The following is a 21561-nucleotide window of genomic DNA, read 5'->3' as shown; positions in this document are numbered from 1 at the left end:
CCAACTCAGTTTCTCACGATTACTAACGGCCAGCAACTGAGGACAGGCAAACAAAGAGTATCAAAATGCAAAAGTAAATGGATCAAGAATCACACTACATTTGAGAAAAATGAAGACCATGAGAGACACCATTCCTAACAGAACACTGTAGAAAGCAGAGAAAACATAGCAAACATAAGACTTCATTATTAGTATAAACACCTCCCCCCCAACAGACTGTTGTTTTACGGAGCCCACTGACTCTCTTTTAGAGAAGTGATATCTCAGAAATGTAAAATACTGTCAAAATAAACAATGAAATAGACAGAAGTTCTAATTAGTGTGCTGGACAATTGACTGAGGGGTTTGTCCCAGAATGCACTGTAAAAAGGAAAGAAGTTAACAGTATAAAGAGAAAATCTTTGATATGTGGAGGATAAATCTAAAAATTCCAACATACAATAGAAAGGAATTCTAAAAGAGAATAGAGACTGGAGGAAGATATATAACCAAAAAAATAAAGAAAACAATCCAGAGATAACAGAAGACTTCATCTTATTCTAGAATGGCAATAATAGAGAAAACCCTAAAAATATGCAGAAAGAAACCAAACTTGAAAATTGATTACCTGAGAAAAGGAATGAGAACTGGACTGGCATCAGACTTCTCAACTGGATACTAGAACACATTAGAACTTTATCTTCAAAGCTGTAACGAAAACTTGATTTCAGGGCCGGCCCCGTGGCTTAGCGGTTGGGTGCGCGCGCTCCGCTGCTGGCGGCCCGGGTTCGGATCCCGGGCACGCACCGACATACCGCTTCTCCGGCCATGCTGAGGCTGTGTCCCACATACATCAACTAGAGGGATGTGTAGCTATGACATGCAACTATCTACTGGGGCTTTGGGGGGAAAAAATAAATAAATAAAATCTTTAAAAAAAAAAAAAAGAAAACTTGATTTTAAACCTAGAATCTGTGTCCATTCAAACTAGCATTCAAGAATAAGAGTAAAATAGAGATGGAGAAGAAAGGACTCAAATTTTACCATGCATAGTCAGGTTCTGAGAGAATAAATGGGGGCTCCAGCAAAACCAAAAATGAATCTAAAAGGAAGACATGATGTATAAAAAATAGTGAGGAAAGGAACCAACAAAACTTAAAGATAAATAATTTTTGATACATAATGTAAAATAAGGTATTCTGGAACAAAAATTTTAGTGATTTATTTCTATGTGGGAAGTGGTGGCAGGGAGGGGGTGTGTGTGTTTATATGTGTGTGTGAGTGAGAGAGAGTGAATGAGCAGGCTAAAGCACTTATCTTTACAGGGGATGCAAATGGAGTAACTCACTCTAGATTTGAGCTGTCCAGTAGCCATTAATCACTGTGACTATTAAAATTAAATAGACTTAAAAATTCAGCTCCTGTGTCATACTAGCAACATTTCAAGCGCTCAGTAGCTAGTGGCTACCACAGTGGACAGCACAGATGTTATTTCCAGCACTGCAGAAAGTTCTGTTGGATAGCACTGCTCCATATGTTGAGAAAAATATATTTTAAAGTGGTCATTACAGGGCCGGCCCTGTGGCATAGGGGTTGGGTGCATGCACTCCGCTGTAGCAGCCCAGGGTTTGGATCCTGGGCGCACACCGAGGCACTGCTTGTCAAGCCATGCTGTGGCAGTGTCCCATATAAAGTGGAGGAAGATGGGCACGAATGTTAGCCCAGGGCCAGTCTTCCTCAGCAAAAAGAGGAGGATTGGCACTGGATGTTAGCTGATCTTCCTCACAAGAAAAAAAAAAAAAAAGTGGTCATTACAATTTTAAGGGTAACCATTAGAAGAACACACATCAATATATAATTTTCAAAGAACATTAGAAGGAAAAAAGTAAATAAAGAAAACCAACTGATCCAATAAAAAGTTAAAAAGGAAGAAAATAAATGGTACAAATAAAAATAAAAGATAAAATAAGACTGTAGGATTATGTCTAAACATATGGTAATTACAAATATAAATGGGTTAAATTCACCTACTAAAAGATAAAAACTCTTGGATTAGACAAGACAAAATCTGACATGAGAGACATAGCTAAAACAAAAGGACACAGAGAAATAAAATATACCAAAGGCAAATACTAACAAAAATAAAGCTTGCACCTGGCTATAGCTATCAAAACAAAAAATGCATATACCTTTTACCTAGTAATTTCATTCCTAGATATCTGTACCTAGGAATACTTGCACATGTGGAAAACAATAAATATTCAAGGATCTCTACTCTGTAGTACTGTTTTTAATAGCAGAAGATTCTGGAAATGATTTAAATATTTTATCAATAGAAAACCAGTTGAATCAATTATGGGTAACCCATACAATGGACTAATATGCAGCTTTTTTTTTTTTAATAATTTTATTTATTTATTTTCCCCCAAAGCCCCAGTAGATAGTTGTATGTCATAGCTGCACATCCTTCTAGTTGCTGTATGTGGGACGTGGCCTCAGCATGGCTGGAGAAGCGATGCGTTGGTGCGCGCCCGGGATCCGAACCCGGGCCGCCAGCAGCGGAGCGTGTGCACTTAACTGCTAAGCCACGGGGCCGGCCCTAATATGCAACTTTTAAAAATAATGAAGGAGTTCTATGTGCATTGATATAAGACCATCTCTAATAAATAATGAAATATTTGATTAATATAATGTATAATAAATAATGAATTAATAAATAATGAAAAGCAGGTACAAAATGGTAACATGCCACAATTTGTGTAAAGAAAGAAAAAGTATGTCTACATATGCTTGCATAGGCACAGAATGTATAATTTCATATGATACATAAAAATGAAAGAATACATAAACAGTAACATTATCTATCTCTGAGAGAGGAACTGGGAAGCTAGGGGATGGTGTTAAGAAAACCTTTTCATTTTATATATTCTTGTAACTGAATTTCATATAGTGTGTATGCATTTCCCATTAAAAAAAGAAAGTTACACAAAGCAGGTATGGAAATATTTAATAGCAGACAAAATAGAATTCAATATGAAAAGCATTATGCGACAAAGGCAGTTTTCAAAAATTGATAAAAGAACATTCCACTACAAATCATGAATCTATGCATCTAATAATAGCTTCAAAATATATAAAAAACAAGTACTCTGAGAAAGGCAAAGAAAACTGAGAAATCCATAAACACAGAGAGACACTTCAACATACTTCTAGAAAGTGGTAAATTAAGTAGACAAAAATAATAGTTAACACTTATTGGGCACTTCTTATGTGAGTGGCACTGAATTATGCTTTGTCATGCATTATCTAAGGCTATAGAAAATGTTAATAGTAATTTGACAAGTCATATACACACACCATATACATGTACCATAAATACTTTTGTACCTGATAAACAGCGAATATGTTTTTTCAAACATTCATTATTCATTAAAGACCACACATTAGGCACCTGCCCCCAAACAACAACGACAACAACAAGAAGCACCATCACTGCAGTGATGGCTGGCAAGAGTACAGTGAAATGAATCTTATCACTGATTTGGCAACAGCTCTTACAAAGAATAATTTGGCATTATGTATCAAGTGTCCATAGTCTTTGACATAGTAATTGTCTTTCTGATATTTATATTCTAAATAAATAATCCAAATATGGGGAGGGGGCATTAAAAATATAAGAAAATATTAGAAACTTGAAGGTTGAAATGAAAAGGAAGGTTAAGTACAGTATAAGCATTCAATAGAGTATTATTCTGCCATTAAAATGACATTCATGGAGGCTATATAATAATAGAAGATGCTTGAAATATTAAAGGGAAAAAAGCAGGAAAAATACAATATTAAGTTATGTATGTTTTATATGGCTGTAAAATAAACCCAAATCTTTAATGGACACATATTACTTTTATGATTAAAAAAAAAAAGCATCCAATTTCTAACTTTCACTTTAGGCAGTGTTTTGCTTTGCATCCTCCTTTGAAACTTTCTGTTCATCATTAGCTATGCAAGAAATACATGTCTACTGAAGTTACAGCAACCTACACACTATTCTACAAAAGAGAACAGAGAAGCCTCAATTCACCAGAAATTCCCAGAGTCCATGGCCACTGTGGCTGCTTTTCTGCTAGTTACAATATAGCATAAAGTGACATTATTTAGGCAAGTTAAATATCCATTAAGTTAGACATGGACATTTGTTTTGGGATTCCTAAAACAAATTTGGTCTTTATATCAGCTCTGGCCAAGATGCAGCACAGCACAGGGCATACTGCAATGACTCCCAGACAAGGTGAAGCCCTGCATTTGCAATCTCTACCAGCAGTTAAATAATCTATTCTTATCTACTTATTAATATCTATCATCTGGTAGTTATTTTAAGGGGCAAAATTGAAGCAAGTTTTTTTGGGAAATAATTCCTTATTTAATACTAAAAATATTTTAAAGAAACCTCTTAGAATCAAATATTTATGTTAACACTTTTTTGAAAAAATAGGTCCAAAAGACTCAGCCCACATCAGCATTGAAGTTATATCAAGAATTAAGTCTGCTTCATGCCAATGAGCTGCTCCTCAGCAGGGGCTGGTTTTGCTACTTGAGGAATGACAGCAACTCTGTCGTGTACGCAAGAGAGCTGGATGGCATAGACAGAGTTTTTCTTGTGGTTCTGAACTTTGGAGAATCATCACTGCTAAATCTAAAGGAAATGATTTCAAATATTCCCACGAGAGTGACGATAAGGTTAAGTACCAATGCTGCCTACAAAGGCAGTGAAGTTGACACCTCCGCCATTGTACTGGACAAGGGAGTAGGTCTCATCCTTGAATACAACACGAAGAATCTTTTTCATCACCAAACAGCTTTCAGTGACAGATGTTTTGTTTCCAATCGGGCATGCTATTCCAGTGTATTAAACATACTGTACAGCCTGTGTTAGGCACCTCTATGAAAGAGATGAAGACACTACCATTCTTTTCTATTATAAGCGTTTGTAGTAACTTCAGGTACAGTCACTAATTCTTAGATATTTCTGTAGCTTGAATGTAAAGAATAATAAAATGTTTAAAAAAATTATCACTTGCAGGAACTTGTAATTTTATTGAGATAGCATCAATAAGAGTGATCAGAACACCTTAGGACTCCAGATTATTAGAAAGATCTAATGAATTTTAATGTGGAGAATGTTATTTTTCCATAAAATGCAGGCATAGAAATTGGAGGATGACTTACTGCCAAAGTGTCTAAAAATATTTACTAGCAAAGAGGCAGGACCTTGATTTGTAAACTGTTCAAAGAAAATCTTAATAAAAGACAAAAACAAGGCTGTTTTGATGGGGGAAGGGGGAGTTCTGCTGTCACCAATCCTTCTTTCATCCTCTACTTCATGTCCTTCTAAGGAGCATGATTTGAAAACTACTTTCCTAGGTTAAGGGGCACGTGCATCAATGGAGAGAACAGGATAAGCAAGTGAGATGTACACTAAACAAAATTTGGATGGAGAAGAAAATTTTTAAAAATTATTTACCAACTTAAAAAAAACTCACTTTTGTCAACCCAATTGGAAATAAGACTATGAAATATTTCAGTGTGTTTCCAATTCCCATTGAATGCAGCGTTTCAGAATTTTAGATATTTCTTAAGATTCTCGAAAACACTGGTGCTGTCAAGTCCAAGTTCCTCGTACAGGAATTTAATTTGGGCTGTAATCTAAAAGAAACACATTTTAAAAATTAAATAGAAGGTCTTTGTGGTAAAACTCCAGTGTTCAAGTCTCTCTTTGTCTATCCACCTTCACTTAACCCCGAAGTCAGTAATTACGGCAAGGGTACTTTTATTTGGGTCAGAGGCAGAAGGCTCCCAACAATTAGGATTCAATTACTTTCTTTAACAAATCTCACTTATCAAGTACAAGAGAGAGCCTTTTCTCTTGATTGACTCAGTGTTCTTCCTTCCCTGGTGCGTCTCAGCCACAGACTGACGGTTGTGAAGTAGCTGTCATAAACCCTGCTGCGACCACCGAAATGCTGAGTACCACAGATCTCCACTTAGGGATCTGTCAACTGAGAGGGGCTCGATAACATACCTTTTTGTGAGAATCCTCGATCACATGATTGCCTCCAGGCTGAATATCTAAGATAATATTGGGGGCCTGATAGCCTGGAAGAGTTAACATATGAAACAATTAGAAGGTTTCTGGCCAGTGGAGACCCATTTCTCCCCTCTCCTTACAAGTACTCGATTAAAATCACAGTGAAGGAAAAAGACATAAACCACCACCACCAACAGCAAAGAGATGGGACGGGCAAGCAGTAGAAGACAAATTTTTTTTTTTTGGTGAGGAAGATCGGCCCTGAGTAACATCTGCCAATCCTTCTCTTTTTGCTGAGGAAGACTGGCCCTGGGCTAACATCTATGCCCACCTTCCTCCACTTTATATGGGACGCTGCCACAGCATGGCCTGACAAGCGGTGTGTCGGTGTGCGCCCGGGATCCGAACCGGCGAACTCCAGGCCCCCACAGCGGAGCTCGTGCACTTAACCACTTGCGCCACCGGGTGGGCCCAAGAAGACAAATTTCTGAAACAAAAAAAGCAGGAGGTGGGGCCGGCCCTGTGGCGTAGAGGTTAAGTGCACGCACTCCACTGCTGGCGGCCTGGGTTCGGATCCCAGGTGTGCACCGATGCACCGCTTGTCAGGCCATGCTGTGGCAGCATCCCATATAAAGTGGAGGAGGATAGGCACAGATGTTAGCCCAGGGCCAGTCTTCCTCAGCAAAAAGAGGAGGACTGGCATGGATGTTAGCTCAGGGCTGATCTTCCTCGCAAAAAAAACCAAAAAAAAAGCAGGAGGAGGACCAGTGGCTGAGAAAGATGGATGGAACAGACTACTGTAGATAGGCCCACATGGAGAAGGCTGCAACCTAGGAGGAAGCCAATCGGCCCTGCGGAATCGGAGAGTCTGTGACCTGGAAACACCAACTATAGCAATGGGTGAGAGAAAGACATGGATCTAAATACACCGGGACTGTCTGAACACTTGTATGTGGGTGCCTCCCACCCTGAGCCCAGAAGGTCTCAGCATGTCTTTGCAAGGAAAAAAGGTAAGAGTTCTTGTCTCATGAAACTGAAAGATCTAGAGAAAATTAAAGCAGTTAGTTTGGGCACTGACGCTTCAGAGCAAAAACTTCAGAATCGATTTTAGAGGTTCTCAAGAATAATAGCTCAATTAATGTTGTTAAATGAATGAATGATTGTATGATAGTATATTTCCAAATTATAATTGATATTTTTCTTTGTGCCTTGCCTACCTTATTTCAATATTGTCCTTCAAAAAAGAGGCAAGGTAGTTAACAGTTATTATACGTATGTTTCAACTGGGTAGTCAACATAGGAAAAACAATTATTTGTCCAAAATCATTGGCAGATGATTTGGTCTGTAGCATAAAAAGTATTACTCTGAGCAGTATTAACAGTTTATTTAGCTATGTTCTCTTCTTCCAGGTGCTCTCCTACCTTCACCAGTGTTCTTAGCATGCTCCATAATGGCTTCCTTGAGTTTGTCAGTATAGTTTACAATTCCTTTCAGAGGTACACGTTCATCATTTTCATAAGCTGTGATATGAATTGAAGGATAATGCTGAAAGAAAATAGATGTACAAAGAATTTATATTACTCGTTATGGTCCCTTTCCACCTTATAGATTAGGAAAAATAATTACTTCCAATTTTTTTCCCCTTAGTACTGGACATTTTTTTCTCATTTGCTATTCTTGAGATATCTATGGTAGCATAGCCTTTTCTTGACTAGGGAGACCATGACCTTATCTAATCTTTTCTCCTGAGCTATTAAATTGAAATAAACATGGAGTATGAGCATAGATGGTGCTGAAAGGTGTTTGGGTATTATAAGTAGAAACAATCTAAAGCCCTACTAAATTCCTGCCTCAGCGTGGGTAAGTATCCTTTTGATTATCTTCTCTATCACTTTAGGATAGTATATCATAACTGTCTTTCACTACCTGAGGTTTAATATTTTGATAGGGACAGTAACGTTTTATGTAGTTCTTGTGTTTTTCATCAGACGAAGGATTCCCCCATTCTTCTAATTCTTCTAGTGTCAGAGGAAGTGTAGTGTCCATCATGGTGTTGAGAACATCCAAGAAAGGTGCCTTAAAAAAAAAAAAAAGCCAAAGAAACTTAAACTTCGACTAACAACTTGGTAAAATGAGTTCCAGAAAAATATTATACTTTATAAATATACATGCTGACATGAGAACAAAGCTCAAGAAACCATCTAGATTCCCAGGAGCCAGACTAATTACTTAGTCCTTAACCAGGGCCTGTGATTTATTGGCTTTTAGTGTATTCAGACTCCTTAAATGACATTTATATAAAAAGAAAGTGTTTACCTTCTAATTACACAATTTTTGTTTTTAGTTTGGTGCCTTTTATTTTTATATATATATTATATAGAAGTAATAAATGCCACCATCTCACATCCATTAGGGTAGATAAAATTAAAAAAACAAAAAATAATAAAACAAGTGTCAGCAAGGATGTACAAAAATTCAAACCCTTGTGTACTGTTGGTGAGAATGTAAAATGGTGTAGACAGTATGTTGTTTTTTCAAAAAATTAAACTTAGAATTATCATATGATCCAGCAATTCTATTCCTAGGTATACACCCAAAAGAATTGAAAGTAGGGTTTCAAAGAGTACACCCATGTTCACAGCATTATTACTCACAATAGCCATAAGGTGAAAGCAACCCAAGTGTCCAACGATGGATGAATGGATAAGCAAAATATACATACAATGAAACAAGGGAATATTATTCAGCCTTAAAAAGAAGGAAATTCTGACACAAGCTACAACAAAGATAGACCTTGTGGACATTAAGTGAAATAAATGAGTTACAAAAGACAAATATTGTATGATTCCATTTATAGGAGGTAGCTTGGAGTAGTCAGATTCATAGAGGCAGAAAGTAGAATGGTGGTTCCCAGGGGCTGGGGGAGGGTGAATTAGGGAGTTGCTATGTAATGAGTTTAGAGTTTCAGTTTTACAAGATGAAAAAAGCTCTGGAAATTGGTTGCATAACAATGTGACTATACTTAACACAGCTGAACTGTACACTTAGAAATAGTTAAGATGGTAAATTTTAAGTTATTTTACCACAATTAAAAATAAAACCCCAACAACACATGAACAAACTCTTCTTCACCATTTGGACATTTTACATTAAAAATAAAGGTAATAAATGCTAATTGAAGAAAATCTGGAAAATACTCAAGTTGAAAGAAGAGAAAATCACTCCTTGGCTTATAACTAGTGTTAAAACATTTAATAAAAGGGCAGCTGCTTTTCTCACTTAGCCTTATAGTCTTCTGTTAACATGCTTTTCAGCTTTCTCTGGTATTAACATTAACCAAATACAGTGGGCAAATATAATTCTTTCTGGCTGCCTAGCATCTAAAGTCCTTTTCCGCATTTAGAGTGTCCCTGACCCTATGAGACAGAGCCTGCCTCTCACTGGAGCGGTGCTCAATGCCAGACAGCTCCTTTCCCAGCTTTCCCTGCAGCGTGGGAGCAGCCTCCCAACCTAGGTCTTACCAATCAGACAATGTGCTCCAAAATCTGAATGGAAAGCTAGTGAATCAAAGAAGTAGGGACCACAGACAGTTGATTCTGGCAAAAGTGCCACAGCTGGTGCCAGCCCCGTGGCTTAGCGGTTAAGTGCGCGCACTCCGCTACTGGTGGCCTGGGTCTGGATTCCAGGCGCACACTGACGCACTGCTTGTCAGGCCGTGCTGAGGCTGCGTCCCACATACAGCAACTAGAAGGATGTGCAGCTATGACATACAACTATCTACTGGGGCTTTGAGGAGAAAAAGGAGGAGGATAGGCAATAGATGTTAGCTCAGAGCCAGTCTTCCTCAGCAAAAAGAGGAGGATTAGCATGGATGGTAGTTCAGGGCTGATCTTTCTCACAAAAAAAAAAAATGCCGCAGCAATATCGAGTTTCTAGAAGCAGCACTGGCAGTGTGAGGTGACTTGTGCCCAGCAGTGACAGCTTCACTGGGCCAGTTTCATGGTATATTTGGGACACATTTCTGGTTCTATATGCACCCTTACCCAATACCCCTGAATAAATCCCTTCTCTGCTTAAATTAGTCCGAGTTGGGTTTTGGTGCTTCTAATTAAGAATTTTAACTCATATATGACTCCTCTACTGTTGGATATTTAGGTTCATTCCAATTCTTCACTATTATAAGCACTTGGGATAAATATCCTTACACATATATTTCTGATTATTTCTTTTCTAATTTCTAGAAGTCAACATAATTTCTAAAAGTCAAAAGTAAGTTGAATTTTGTTTATATGTAAATAATTCTGCCATTATTATCTTTGTACATGGGTTTTTTCCCCTCTATACTTAGTATTTCTGTTAAAAAAATAGATTTACAGATCAGGATTACACAATACCTATTTACTTAATACAAACCCAAAGTGTATACCCCCACCCTCAAAATAAAAAAACCTGAAAACAATTTACTCTCTCCATCCCAATCATTATTTTCTAGAGTATCCAACCAGGAAGCAGGAGAATGATGGAGGTGAAATGAGGTGCTATAATATAACTTCATAATTTTAGACACCAGGAAAAGACTATACAGCCTTTTCAGAACAGGTAAGATATTTTAATTACAGTACAGAAAAAATACCCCTAAAGACCATTAAGAATGGAGTATCTAAAAATAGAGACCCCTAAATCCAGGATTGAAACGTTGATGGGCAGGAGAGTCATAGGACTTCACGCATTCTGGAGTCACAGTCTGCTCTGCCTGACTTCCTGGAACTGGTTGAGTCATATATGCTTTGTCTCTTTTCCACCAATTCTAAATGTTCTTACAAATAAAAAATGATCAATGGGAATAGCCATTAATATCCCTCAGTGGAAATCCTTAAAAATTAATAAAGAATGCTGTCAGGGAAGAGTAAAGGGTAAGTAGTTGGATTAAAAGAACTTTAGAAGTTCTCCCAGAGCTACAATTCTGTGTTTAAAATTTAAAAGCTTTCGTTACACCCCTATGCTATGGTAAAACTGGCAGAGAAATTTTTTCTTAGAGCAACCTATGGCTTCACACCTCCCCATTCTGTAAACAGTAGAGACAGAGTGTACTCACCTCCAAAGTCACAGCTCTCAGGAGCTCTGGATTAGAATTACACAATGCTCCCACAAGCACCCCTCCAGCACTGAAAGCACTCAGGGTTGTTAGACTTGGCTGAGAAAAGCCTTGGTCATGAAGTGTCTTAATGCAAGCTTCTAAGTCAGCAAGGCCATTGAGTTTTTTAGTTAGACGGCCATCAGCGTGCCACTGGAGGCCTAACTCACCACCACCCCTGAAATTAAAGGGCAAAAAAGTTTTAGTGGGGAAAAAATATTACTGATATAGGTCAGTCAGTAAACTACAGCCTGTGGGCCAAATCTACCCAGAGGCCTGTGTTTGTATGGCCCTCGAGCTAAGAATGGTTTTTAAACATTTTTAAAGGTTGGGAGAAAGAAAACCAACCAGCAATATGCAACAGAGACCATATGTGGCCTGCAACGCCTGAAATGTTTACCATTTAGTTCTTCAGAGAAAAAGTTTGCCAATCCCTGATACAGACAATCAAAAATTGACTCAACAAATATGTTTTGAGCGCCTGCTTACAATTTACCAGACATTGTGCTAAATGCAGGCCTTAAAAATATAAACAAGGGGCTGGCCCGGTGGTATAGTGGTTGGGTTCGTGCACTCTGCTGGGTTCTGGCCCGGAGTTTGCTGGTTCAGATCCTGGGCGCGGACCTACGCACTGCTCACCAAGCCATGCTGTGGCAGCATCCCATATACAAAGCGGAAGAAGATGGGGATAGATGGTAGCTCAGGGATTTTTTTTACCTGATCAAAAAAAAACAAAAAAACAAGCAAAACTCTGGAGAAGATCATAATTTTGTGGGGAAAGAAAACAGCTACCAAGCAACATGGTTGCTGCTATAACACAAGTATACTTAAGGTATCACAGAAGTGGAGGAAAGAACATCCACCTGTCAGGTTAGGGGTATATACATGAATCAGGAAAACAAATGCTTAAGAAGGAGATGATATCTAAGCTGAATCTTGAAAGACGCAGCATTGGCAAGAGCACAGAGGGGAAAGAGCTTGTTCTTGGAAAGGAGGCAGCAAGCCTGGATGTGTAGGATGTGCATGGCTGGAGTGCAGCACGTGTCTGGGGAGTGATGACAGATGCCACTACAGAAATAAGCCAGATCATTAGGAAGTTAAATACTATATTGAGGAATTTGAATTTTATTGTGGAGATGGGGAGGTGGTGAAGGATTTTAAGCAGAAACATAAAATAATATTTGTGTATTGAAAACAGCTAAAATAAAATGAAAGTTAGAGTGGAAAAAAGGAGTCCAGCTTAAGAGGCTATTTTAGAAGAACCTAAACTCAGAATTAAATGGAAATTATAATGTTACTAAGTAAGTACAGAGACTGGTACATCTATTCTAAAAATCCTAAAAATCTTGCACAAAATCCTAAAAACCTGCTCCTTTGCTTTTAGGATCAACTAATCTGTTACTGAATCAAATTCCACCAGCACAGTTTAGGAATGCATATATTCAACAACACAAATGAGAAAATAAACTTTTGCTGCCTGATATATTGTTATTCTGGGTATCTGTCACAATGCTCTAGCACTCATACTCCAGGTAAAATGTGTTGACTCACCGAACATGGCAATATGCTAATATCCATCCATCGTCCACTAACACCCGCCTTTCAGGCCTGAAATTCATTTTCAAATCCATTCCATAAGCTCCATATACATGTACCAGGAGAGGTTTCTTTTGCAAGTCCTCAGAATCCGTTTTGTGGAAAACCGTCATTGGCACTAACTTTCCATCCTGGAAATGAAGATTTACTATGCATGTAAAGAAGAGTTTTTTCAAACAGTTTTTTTTTTTTTTTTTTTTTTTGGTGAGGAAGATCAGCCCTGAGCTAACATCCATGCCAATCCTCCTCTTTTTGCTGAGGAAGACCAGCTCTGAGCTAACATCTATTGTCAATTCTCCTCCTTTTTTTTCCCCAAAGCCCCAGTAGATAGTTGTATGTCATAGTTGCACATCCTAGTTGCTGTATGTGGGACGCCACCTCAGCATGGCCGGACAAGTGGTGCGTCGGTGTGTGCCCGGGATCCGAACCCAGGCCGGCAGTAGCAGAGCGCGTGCACTTAACCACTAAGCCATGGGGCCGGCCCCCAAGTTTTATCCCCAATTTTATGCACTGCTTATTGATGTTGAGCATAAACTCCACTCAATTAAGAAAAGAGTTATGGTCTCTAAAAATCCATCATGGTCCTTATTTTCAGCTACTTTGTTGACTTACAATATTAACTAGAGGGGCCGGCCTGGTGGTGGTGTGGTTAAGTTCGTGCGCTCTGCTTCAGCGACCCGCGGTTCGCAGGTTTGGATCCCAGGTGCAGACCTACGCACCACTTATCAAGCCATGCTGTGGCAGGCGTCCCACATATAAAGTAGAGGAAGATGGGCACAGATGTTAGCCCAGGGCCAATCTTCCTCAGCAAAAAGAGGAGGATTGGCAGCAGATGTTAGCTCAGGGCTAGTCTTCCTCACCAAAAAAAAAAAAAAGAAAGAAAAAGAACTAGAAAAGAGCAGCAAGACTCTGGCCTGAAAACAGTTTATTATATGCAGCTTTTCATGACAATAAAGTAATTTAAAGAATTCTTCACTACCCAGTATTACTGTAATTTTTTCCTTTCAGGATGAGCCAAACTATCAAGGTTAGACACACTAGCATAGTATTCTTCCTATACCCAGGGCTACATACTGGTATTTCTCATCTCTGAATACTTACAAATATGCTAACTGAAGAAGTTTTAATGGCTCAATTTAATGTCTTCTATAGTCAGAATTCTCCACCATTAGGACCTGAAATCTCCTACTGACCTTACTGACACCCACTCACATGCTCTTCAAAGGCCTATTTAACTTTATTTTTAAAACGTTCAACAGTGGTTTCAGTAAGTTTTATAAATTTTAACACAAATTACTTTTAGAGCAGGTAACCATTCTCCAATGTAGTTTACACTCATCAATCCCAATTGATTGAAACTAGGCACTCTCTGGACAGACAAAATTAACATAATCTGAGCCAGCCCTGATGGCTTAGTGGTTAAAGTTCAGCACGCTCTGCTTCGGTGGCCCGGGTTCAGTTCCCGGGCACAGAACCACACCACTTGTCTGTCAGCAGCTGTGCTGTGGTGGCGGCTCACACAGAAGAACCAGAAGAACTTAAAACTATACACAACTATGTATTGGGACTTTCAGGGGGGAAAAAGGAAGAAAAATGGAGGAAGATTGGCAACAGATGTTAGCTTAGGGCGAGTCTTCCCCTGCAAAAAAAAAAAAAATGTATATATTTAAATAAAGATATTCTGAACTATTTCTGATCCTCCTTTCATAGAAAAAGGGTGGAAAAATTGGTGCTCACCCTGCTTACAGAAAATAATGAGATAGTACTAGTTTACATAAGGAAAATAATATAACCAAGCCACTCTCTCTATTTTTTTCATTCTCATTTTGAAAACTTCACTTTGGGGCACCAGAGTGTTATCAAATAAGGAAAAACTCTTCCTCTCATTATTCTTTTTCATAGTCAACTTGTTATGACAGTGTAAATGAATTTTCACTTCTCCGTAAGATTCAGTCTTATAAAATGATGTCGATTAATTTCTATAAAATAATCTCGGTCTTTTCCTTTCCCTGCCTTCTCCCCAACTTTAATTAAACAAGCAGAAAAAAACCTGCTGGCTGCAAACTTGTGAAAAGGAAGAGGTAAGGATGGCAGCAAGTGGTGTGATGGGCTGGATCCCAGAGTTCATCGGCAGTTCAAAAACGCCCGCAAAGTGACAGCAGCTTACACTGAGCAGCTGCTTCTCCTCTTCCCTAACCGTAAAGAATTCCCTGGCTCTCCAAGAACTGAGCTTCACAGTTCTTTCTATTTGGGGTATAATAATTTTCACATTTTGACAGACTGGTATAAATCCCATGTCTATAAAACAAAACAAAGCCTAGATATATATTTTGTTGACAAAAACCAAAATCTGGAAGGTGATACACTAAATGGTTAAGAATGATTATTTCTCAGAGGTGTAGCAAATGCGACTGAAAAATAGTCATTTAAACTTTATACATTCTATATTTTTGCAGTTGTTCTAACAAGCATGTATTGCTTTTGTAATATTAAAATAATATTTGCTTAAAGATATCAAAAGAAAATCAGTAAATTAAAGAAAAATATTCATAAGGAAAAAAGGCTTGTATCTCAATTCATTCTTTGTCAGCACATGTGAAAATTATCTGGTGTATGATGTAAGGTCTGAAAATTCCTTAAATTCAAGGCCACAGTTGATATATTAATTGTTGCTCACTTGCACCAACTTTCTTTCCTACTTCTCACTCCCCCGTCCAGCCAGTCTTCCTCGTTTTACTCTACACTTTGGCCATATTGTCCTCCTTTACACTTCTTGAATGCACCATTTCTCCCTCTCTTCAGGGCCTCAGCACAAAATGGAATCCTCCTGTTCCCTTTCTAGCTTTACTCTTCATCATCCTAGCATTCTTACCTGAGACATTACTTCCTCAGAGAAGCCTTCTCTGACCTCTCCAGATCCAGTAAGGTCTCTTTGCCATATGTTTCCACTGTACTCAGTACGTCTTCCTTTGCAGCAATCAGTACATTAGTAATTATCTCTTCAACATCTGTCATCTTCCCCGCTAGATGTAAGCTCCATGAGGGCAGGGACTATATTCTAGTTTAGTCAACTGCTTACCACCTTCACAATTTTTGCCTTAACTGCATACCAACTTTGACTATTTTTTCTTAAAATCAACTTTTAAAATTCAAATATAAACAAGATGTAAACTCAAGGGCTTGATGTACTAGTGATAAATGTTTTCATCCACATTAAAATAAATACGAAAGTATTAAAGTTAAAAAAAAATCCACATACCCCCTAAAATCATTTGGGTCTTACAGTGGTATGCAAGATCCACTTTATGAAACTGTGCTAATGTAATCCCAGCAACAGCACAATACTTGACAAATAGTATGCTTTCAGTAAAGGGGGACTGATAGTGGAGATTACAAAGACTTACCTTGCTTTTGGCTTCTAGGCGTAAAACACGACTAGTCTTTGTGATTGGGTCTTCATGCCCAGTTTCCTCAAACAGTTTGCCTTCTGCAAACTTATATGTGTAATATTTTGGGGGACGTATTGGAGAGCAAAGCTGAAAGGGGCAGTTCTTTGGGTCCGAATTTGTATCCATTATGAATCCACAGGCCCAAGGAGGGAGCTAAAGAAATAACAGTTATTTTTACTCTTTATGTAGACACTAAGTATCCTTAATTAAATTTCCGGGTCTGCTGCAAACAAGATGATGGGGACATCAAGTTTACTTCTGTCCACTATCATATAATCTCTCACTTAAAGATTACTTCAGCACAACAAAATATATTTCAAGTAAAAAGCAAACAGAACTCTACCTTAATGACCAATAAAAAAAGGAAAAGTTACAGAGACAAATGGTTTATCATGATTCTGGATTTACACGAAATCTCCTTTAATAAAAAAGTTTATTGTGGGGTATAAACTTGGGCAAAGAAACAGCAAAATGATTAAGAATAAGAGTAAATCAAATAGTAATTCCAGAACCCAGCAACATCGCCAAGATCTGTGTTCTCGCAGAACGTGAAATCCCGCACACGTGTTTTTAATAATTTACTCACCAGCCCTTACTCTGCTGCCTGGACAGCCACAGTGATGACAGTTATTATTCCAGGGCTACAAACTGGCTCAGCAGCACGAAAGCATTTACAATTTGTTTCTAACTGTAGCTCCCAGGCTAACCATTGTGCAGAACAAAACCGTTCCCGGCACATCCACTCTGAGAGACTCACAGCTATTATGATTAAGATTCTTAACTTTAAGAAAAAAGGAAAGGAATCAAAATTTATTCTCTGAGAGCAGCAGGGTCCAGCTTCAAGCCTTCTACTAACATCTCTCTTACACCTTTTAAAGAACTCTGGTAAGCAGGCTGACAGGGTGTTAGAAGTGGTACTGAGAGTCAGAACATTAAAAGAAAATTGCCTTTCTTTTCCTGAGTAATTGTAGAAAGAGCAAATTCCTTAGAAAATCAGAGGTCTTGGCACAGCAATGTCACTGGTGGGCACTATTCAGAAAGGGTAGGTGGGGGATGTGTGCATAAAGAGTGCATGATTTAACTTGTAGAAACTACGGCCAAAGAGCTTATGTTCACAGAGTAAAGTTCTTATAATTAATCCAAAGAATCTATTTTAATGAAACACTAATAAGGACATACAGTTGCAATGTCTCTCTAAAGGAGTTCCTGATTTATTCTCCTCAGATTGAGGATTATTTTCAAGGATAATTTGTTCATTTAAATGCAAGCCATATCTGGAAAGAAAAATGTAATCATGCAAGTTGGGGAATCGAGTAGCATAACTGAAGTGAGCAAATTGAGACTTTAGTGGGAAATAAATGAAGCAGCATTGCTACTACCTTGTAACCACACCTCAGACTGAGGGTACAAGGTTCCTCAGCCCACAGAGGCACAAGTTTTTCTGCCCTTTGGTGAGACTTGAAAACAGTTTCCATGTGACCCATGTAGTAAGCTGTCTTAGTTTTAGACCAAGTGGTTCCAATAAATCAAAAAGTCTTTGGGGTGCATTTCTTAAACTAAAGAGATCACGGTTCAAGTTTTAATCAAACAAAAACTGTTACAAGGCTATGGACTTTTTTAAAGTTTGTCCAGTTGACACAGAAATAAGTATTAACTAGCTCAGGGATTTCTTAAGCCACACTTCCTATTGAGATAAGCCTGCAGTAACATCTGTGTATATTAATGGATAGCACCTGAGAATAATTCTAAGTTGGCCAGGTGATATGCAGATATTCCTCAGATACTTGACAGAAACAGATTCAGCTTTAGCAATCTAACAGCAAACTAGTCATTTCATTAAAAAATTAAGACATACATGCTGAAAGAAAATCAACCCAAGGATGCAGACTCCTCCAAATGTATGGATGTTAGCACAAAGCAAAAATTTCCCAATTTGCCTAAATTAAATGTGATAATTAAAATATTGTAACTTCTTTTTTGTGATGAAAAAAATTACCAGGAGATAACTGAGGACATGATGACCAAGGATAAGAAGCAAGTATATTAAAGGTTTCACATTTCTACTGCTGGGATTGAGTTTTAAAAGATCTTTTAGTCAACTGTCCACTGGGCAGAGATGTTACATAGAGAAATATTTCATATTCCACTCACGGTTTAGCTTAAAGATTTTGTCCTTTGTATATGGCACTGTCTATGCATATTAATCTGTGTTATCCAGTTCATGAAAAGGGTCTGATCTCTAAGTTCTAAGTAGCGCCTGATATATAGTATTTGATTCTGTGTGATGATGACTCAGAACATAAGGCATAACAAGTACTACAGCTTGGAAAGGGTTAAATCTTCTTACAGCAGAGTAAACTCGCATGACATTCCTAATTTTCTTGACAGAATTTTGTTGTCATAAATGCAGTGCTGGAAATTATCTGTTTTCTCCCATCCCTATTCATATAGACTGCAATAAGAAGAGATGCTCTGCCAGTTCCCCAATTGAAGATGTCTGAATTTGGCATCAATTAGCAAGTGAAAAGACACTTTGAATCTAGTAGGTGAAAGCAGTAAGAAAACTGCTAGAGTAAAATCACCATTTTTGTTTTAGGACATCTACATAGTCTTCTAAGACACCAGACATTACATTTGATAATTTGATTTTATGAAGTAGCTGGAAAATTTTGGTTGTTTTAGGCCCTCATTATTTATTTATACCACCACAACAATCTCAAAACTAATCTTCCTCCCTCTTATCTTGTCTTGCTTCAGTGTACCCTAACATGGCTGCACGTAACCTCATGACGTACACAGCTTGACTCTTCAGATCATTCTCCTGCCCCAAAACTTCAAATGTTCTTTCTGCGCTTCCTAATTTATGCATAAATTCATCACCTTGACAGTCAAAGAACGTCAAATCTTAGCTTCATCCCCCAGAAATTTTATTCTGCTTCAATAAAATGGAATTATTAGCAGTTTCCTGAATATTTTCCGAACTTCTCCAGCTTAGAGCTTCATTTGACGGACTTTCTCATCCTAGAATACCATTCCATCCCTACCCATCAAAACCCTATCTATCCTCTTTGGTTTATCCCAAATCCTACTTGCCATACAAAAGCTTTCCTGGGCTCTCTTCCTCTCCTTTGGGCCCCACACCACATTTTCTGTTTTTGCTACCACTTATTTAAACCCACCTTCTACTTAATCTTTGTGTACTAGTCTAATCTCATGATAAACTGTATCCTCCTTAAGGCCAGATATTTTGTCCTGTTATCTTTCTACTCCAGAGTGCCCAATACAGTACTTTGCACACAGAAATTCAAATATCCAGTGAATTGACTGGAATTGCATTTTAACAGAAATTGTGACAATATTGCAATTAGGGAGGTATAAGTGGTCTATGCTTGCCGGTCAAGTGGCTCCATAACTCTTTCCATATCAAGCAAAATGGAGACCTCTCCTTTTTCTTTCAGTGCCTGTTATTTTCACTCACATGTTAACGCTGCTTTAAAATCGGGCAATAAGGTTGCTTTTCACCAATTTTAGCAAGTTCACTTGTGGAGGCAGATTATCTTTCCTGGCAGCCATAGGCAATATCAGCGAGTCAGCCTGCCAGGCAGATGTGCCACCATCACAGCTGTGTTGCAGTGAAGACCACTGCCACCTCCTTATTGAAAGAAACTAAGTCCTGATCCCCTGTGGGTGAGAAAATTGGCAAAGAGATTATGCAGACACAAGCATGCAGTGCCAGAAACACAGCGGGCATGACTACTACCCTTACTGGCGGCGTGGGATGGGAGCACACAGTGGTTAGGCACCAGCTGCCAAGTTGGCCTGTGTTATTATTATAACTGAAGTTGTAGAGATGTGATATACAGAGACACGTAAAAAAGAGAAATATAATAGCACTTAACTCTACTTCTGAAGTTCATGCTAAAAGACAGTATTTTAAGTAAAACTGCATTAAAAGTAAGGTCCTTTAAGAAATTCTAAAGTAAACCTCCTAAACCTGATCAAGACCCAGTATGCTAAATTCCATTTAAATTAAATTCCTTTTATGAAAAAGTACATTGCCATTATTCAATATTTGATGTTCTGTTAAGCTAAAATGCATGTATTTTGATTAAAAGTATTGTCTTTTGAAAATTAAACATACCTTTAGAGACCGAACTGAATCATCAGCCAGACCAATCACATTAACATAAAGCAGATTGCTGTGCTTCAGGAATAGAACACAGTGATCCTTAAACATGTCCAAGTCTACAACTTTGGTATTTCTCTTCATGGTGAAAAATAAATCCCAATTCATAATAGCAGGGGTATCAGCTGCTGTTCTCATTAGCTGTGTGGAATAAAGTTAGAAGAGATCTAGGTAACAGAACATGATGACTACAGCATCCAGAGATGAAACCACTGAAAACTAGACCATAGTAGTCTTCACTGTTTCATGAAGAGCTGAAGGAACTAACTCTGCATCAGGGCTGAAGTGTGACCATCACCATATGAAAGAGCCCAGGCTAGCCTGCTGGATGGTGGGAGAGTATGGCCCAGTGCTTAGCTGACAGCCAACCAATGGACATGTGAGTGAGGGCACTGGCAGCCAGCTGACTGTGGAAGTTCAGTGAGTCTAGCTTAGACTAGCAGAACTGCCTAGCTGAGAGCAATCCAAATTGCTAACTCACAAAATCATGAGTTTATAAAAGTATGTTCTTTAAAGCCACCAAGTTTGGCTTTGATAACCGATGTAATCAGGGTACAGTATGTTTTGTTTACTAAGATTTTTAGGCACAATTAAAATATATAGAAGCATTAGCTCTAAGGGAAGAGAAATGGGATTGGTTATGCACAGGAAGGTAGCATCAATTTCTACACTTTACCAAGAGGTACAAAACAATTAATTCTTTGAGCAAGAAATGTTGATGATGGAAGTGTGACACTTCTTAACAGTCCAAATGGGACAAGAAGAATACAGGATTACCTTGAATTCTGTAGGCTCGCCAACATTAGTGAGAATGTATAATTCATCATCTCTATGTTCAACGTAGTAAAGGACCCCATGTATTCGCTTCTGGATGAGTACTGGTGGGTCCCAAGGGCTTAGGCCATCTATCAGCCACACTTCAGAAGTGGTCTTGTTCATAATATTTATGGTGAGGAAACGACTGTCTTTTGTAAGATAAAGGAAAACAAAATAGCTAGAGAGAGAGAGAGAGGAGAGAGAGTGGAAGGCGGGACATGAAAATCCAATATATTTCAAATGCATGCTACCTTGTTAATGACATTATCTCACAGGCGGTCAGTATATATGTTAATTTGTAATGCAGACAGAAAA

The 21561-nt window shown here is 38.3% G+C and overlaps 2 protein-coding genes across 7 annotated transcripts in view; one reads left to right on the top strand and one right to left on the bottom strand.

The window, feature by feature from the left end:
- Nucleotides 1-4912, top strand: part of SLC3A1 (solute carrier family 3 member 1) — a 38921-nt gene extending 34009 nt beyond the window's left edge. The window contains exon 11 of the mRNA XM_087436826.1: nucleotides 4472-4912. Within this exon, the coding sequence (XP_087292952.1) occupies nucleotides 4472-4912 (441 nt within the window). The remainder of the gene's footprint in view (nucleotides 1-4471) is intronic.
- PREPL (prolyl endopeptidase like) overlaps nucleotides 2970-21561 on the bottom strand; it is a 43986-nt gene continuing 25394 nt past the window's right edge. For all 6 annotated transcript variants that reach the window (XM_087436822.1, XM_014792316.2, XM_004436696.3 and 3 more), the window contains 9 exons: nucleotides 21208-21424; nucleotides 20386-20571; nucleotides 16200-16397; nucleotides 12751-12926; nucleotides 11161-11377; nucleotides 7992-8141; nucleotides 7487-7610; nucleotides 6059-6132; nucleotides 2970-5682 (listed from right to left, as the gene is read on the bottom strand). In XM_087436822.1, coding sequence (XP_087292948.1) covers nucleotides 5593-5682; nucleotides 6059-6132; nucleotides 7487-7610; nucleotides 7992-8141; nucleotides 11161-11377; nucleotides 12751-12926; nucleotides 16200-16397; nucleotides 20386-20571; nucleotides 21208-21424 — 1432 coding nt within the window. In that variant the 3' untranslated portion in view covers nucleotides 2970-5592. The remainder of the gene's footprint in view (nucleotides 5683-6058; nucleotides 6133-7486; nucleotides 7611-7991; nucleotides 8142-11160; nucleotides 11378-12750; nucleotides 12927-16199; nucleotides 16398-20385; nucleotides 20572-21207; nucleotides 21425-21561) is intronic.

This window comes from Ceratotherium simum, chromosome 11, assembly GCF_057802395.1.
Source record: "Ceratotherium simum simum isolate JZ-2026a chromosome 11, ASM5780239v1, whole genome shotgun sequence".
NCBI lineage: Eukaryota > Metazoa > Chordata > Mammalia > Perissodactyla > Rhinocerotidae > Ceratotherium > Ceratotherium simum.
The sequence above is the reverse complement of the archived record's forward strand: the minus strand, read 5'-3'. Positions and strand labels throughout refer to the sequence as shown.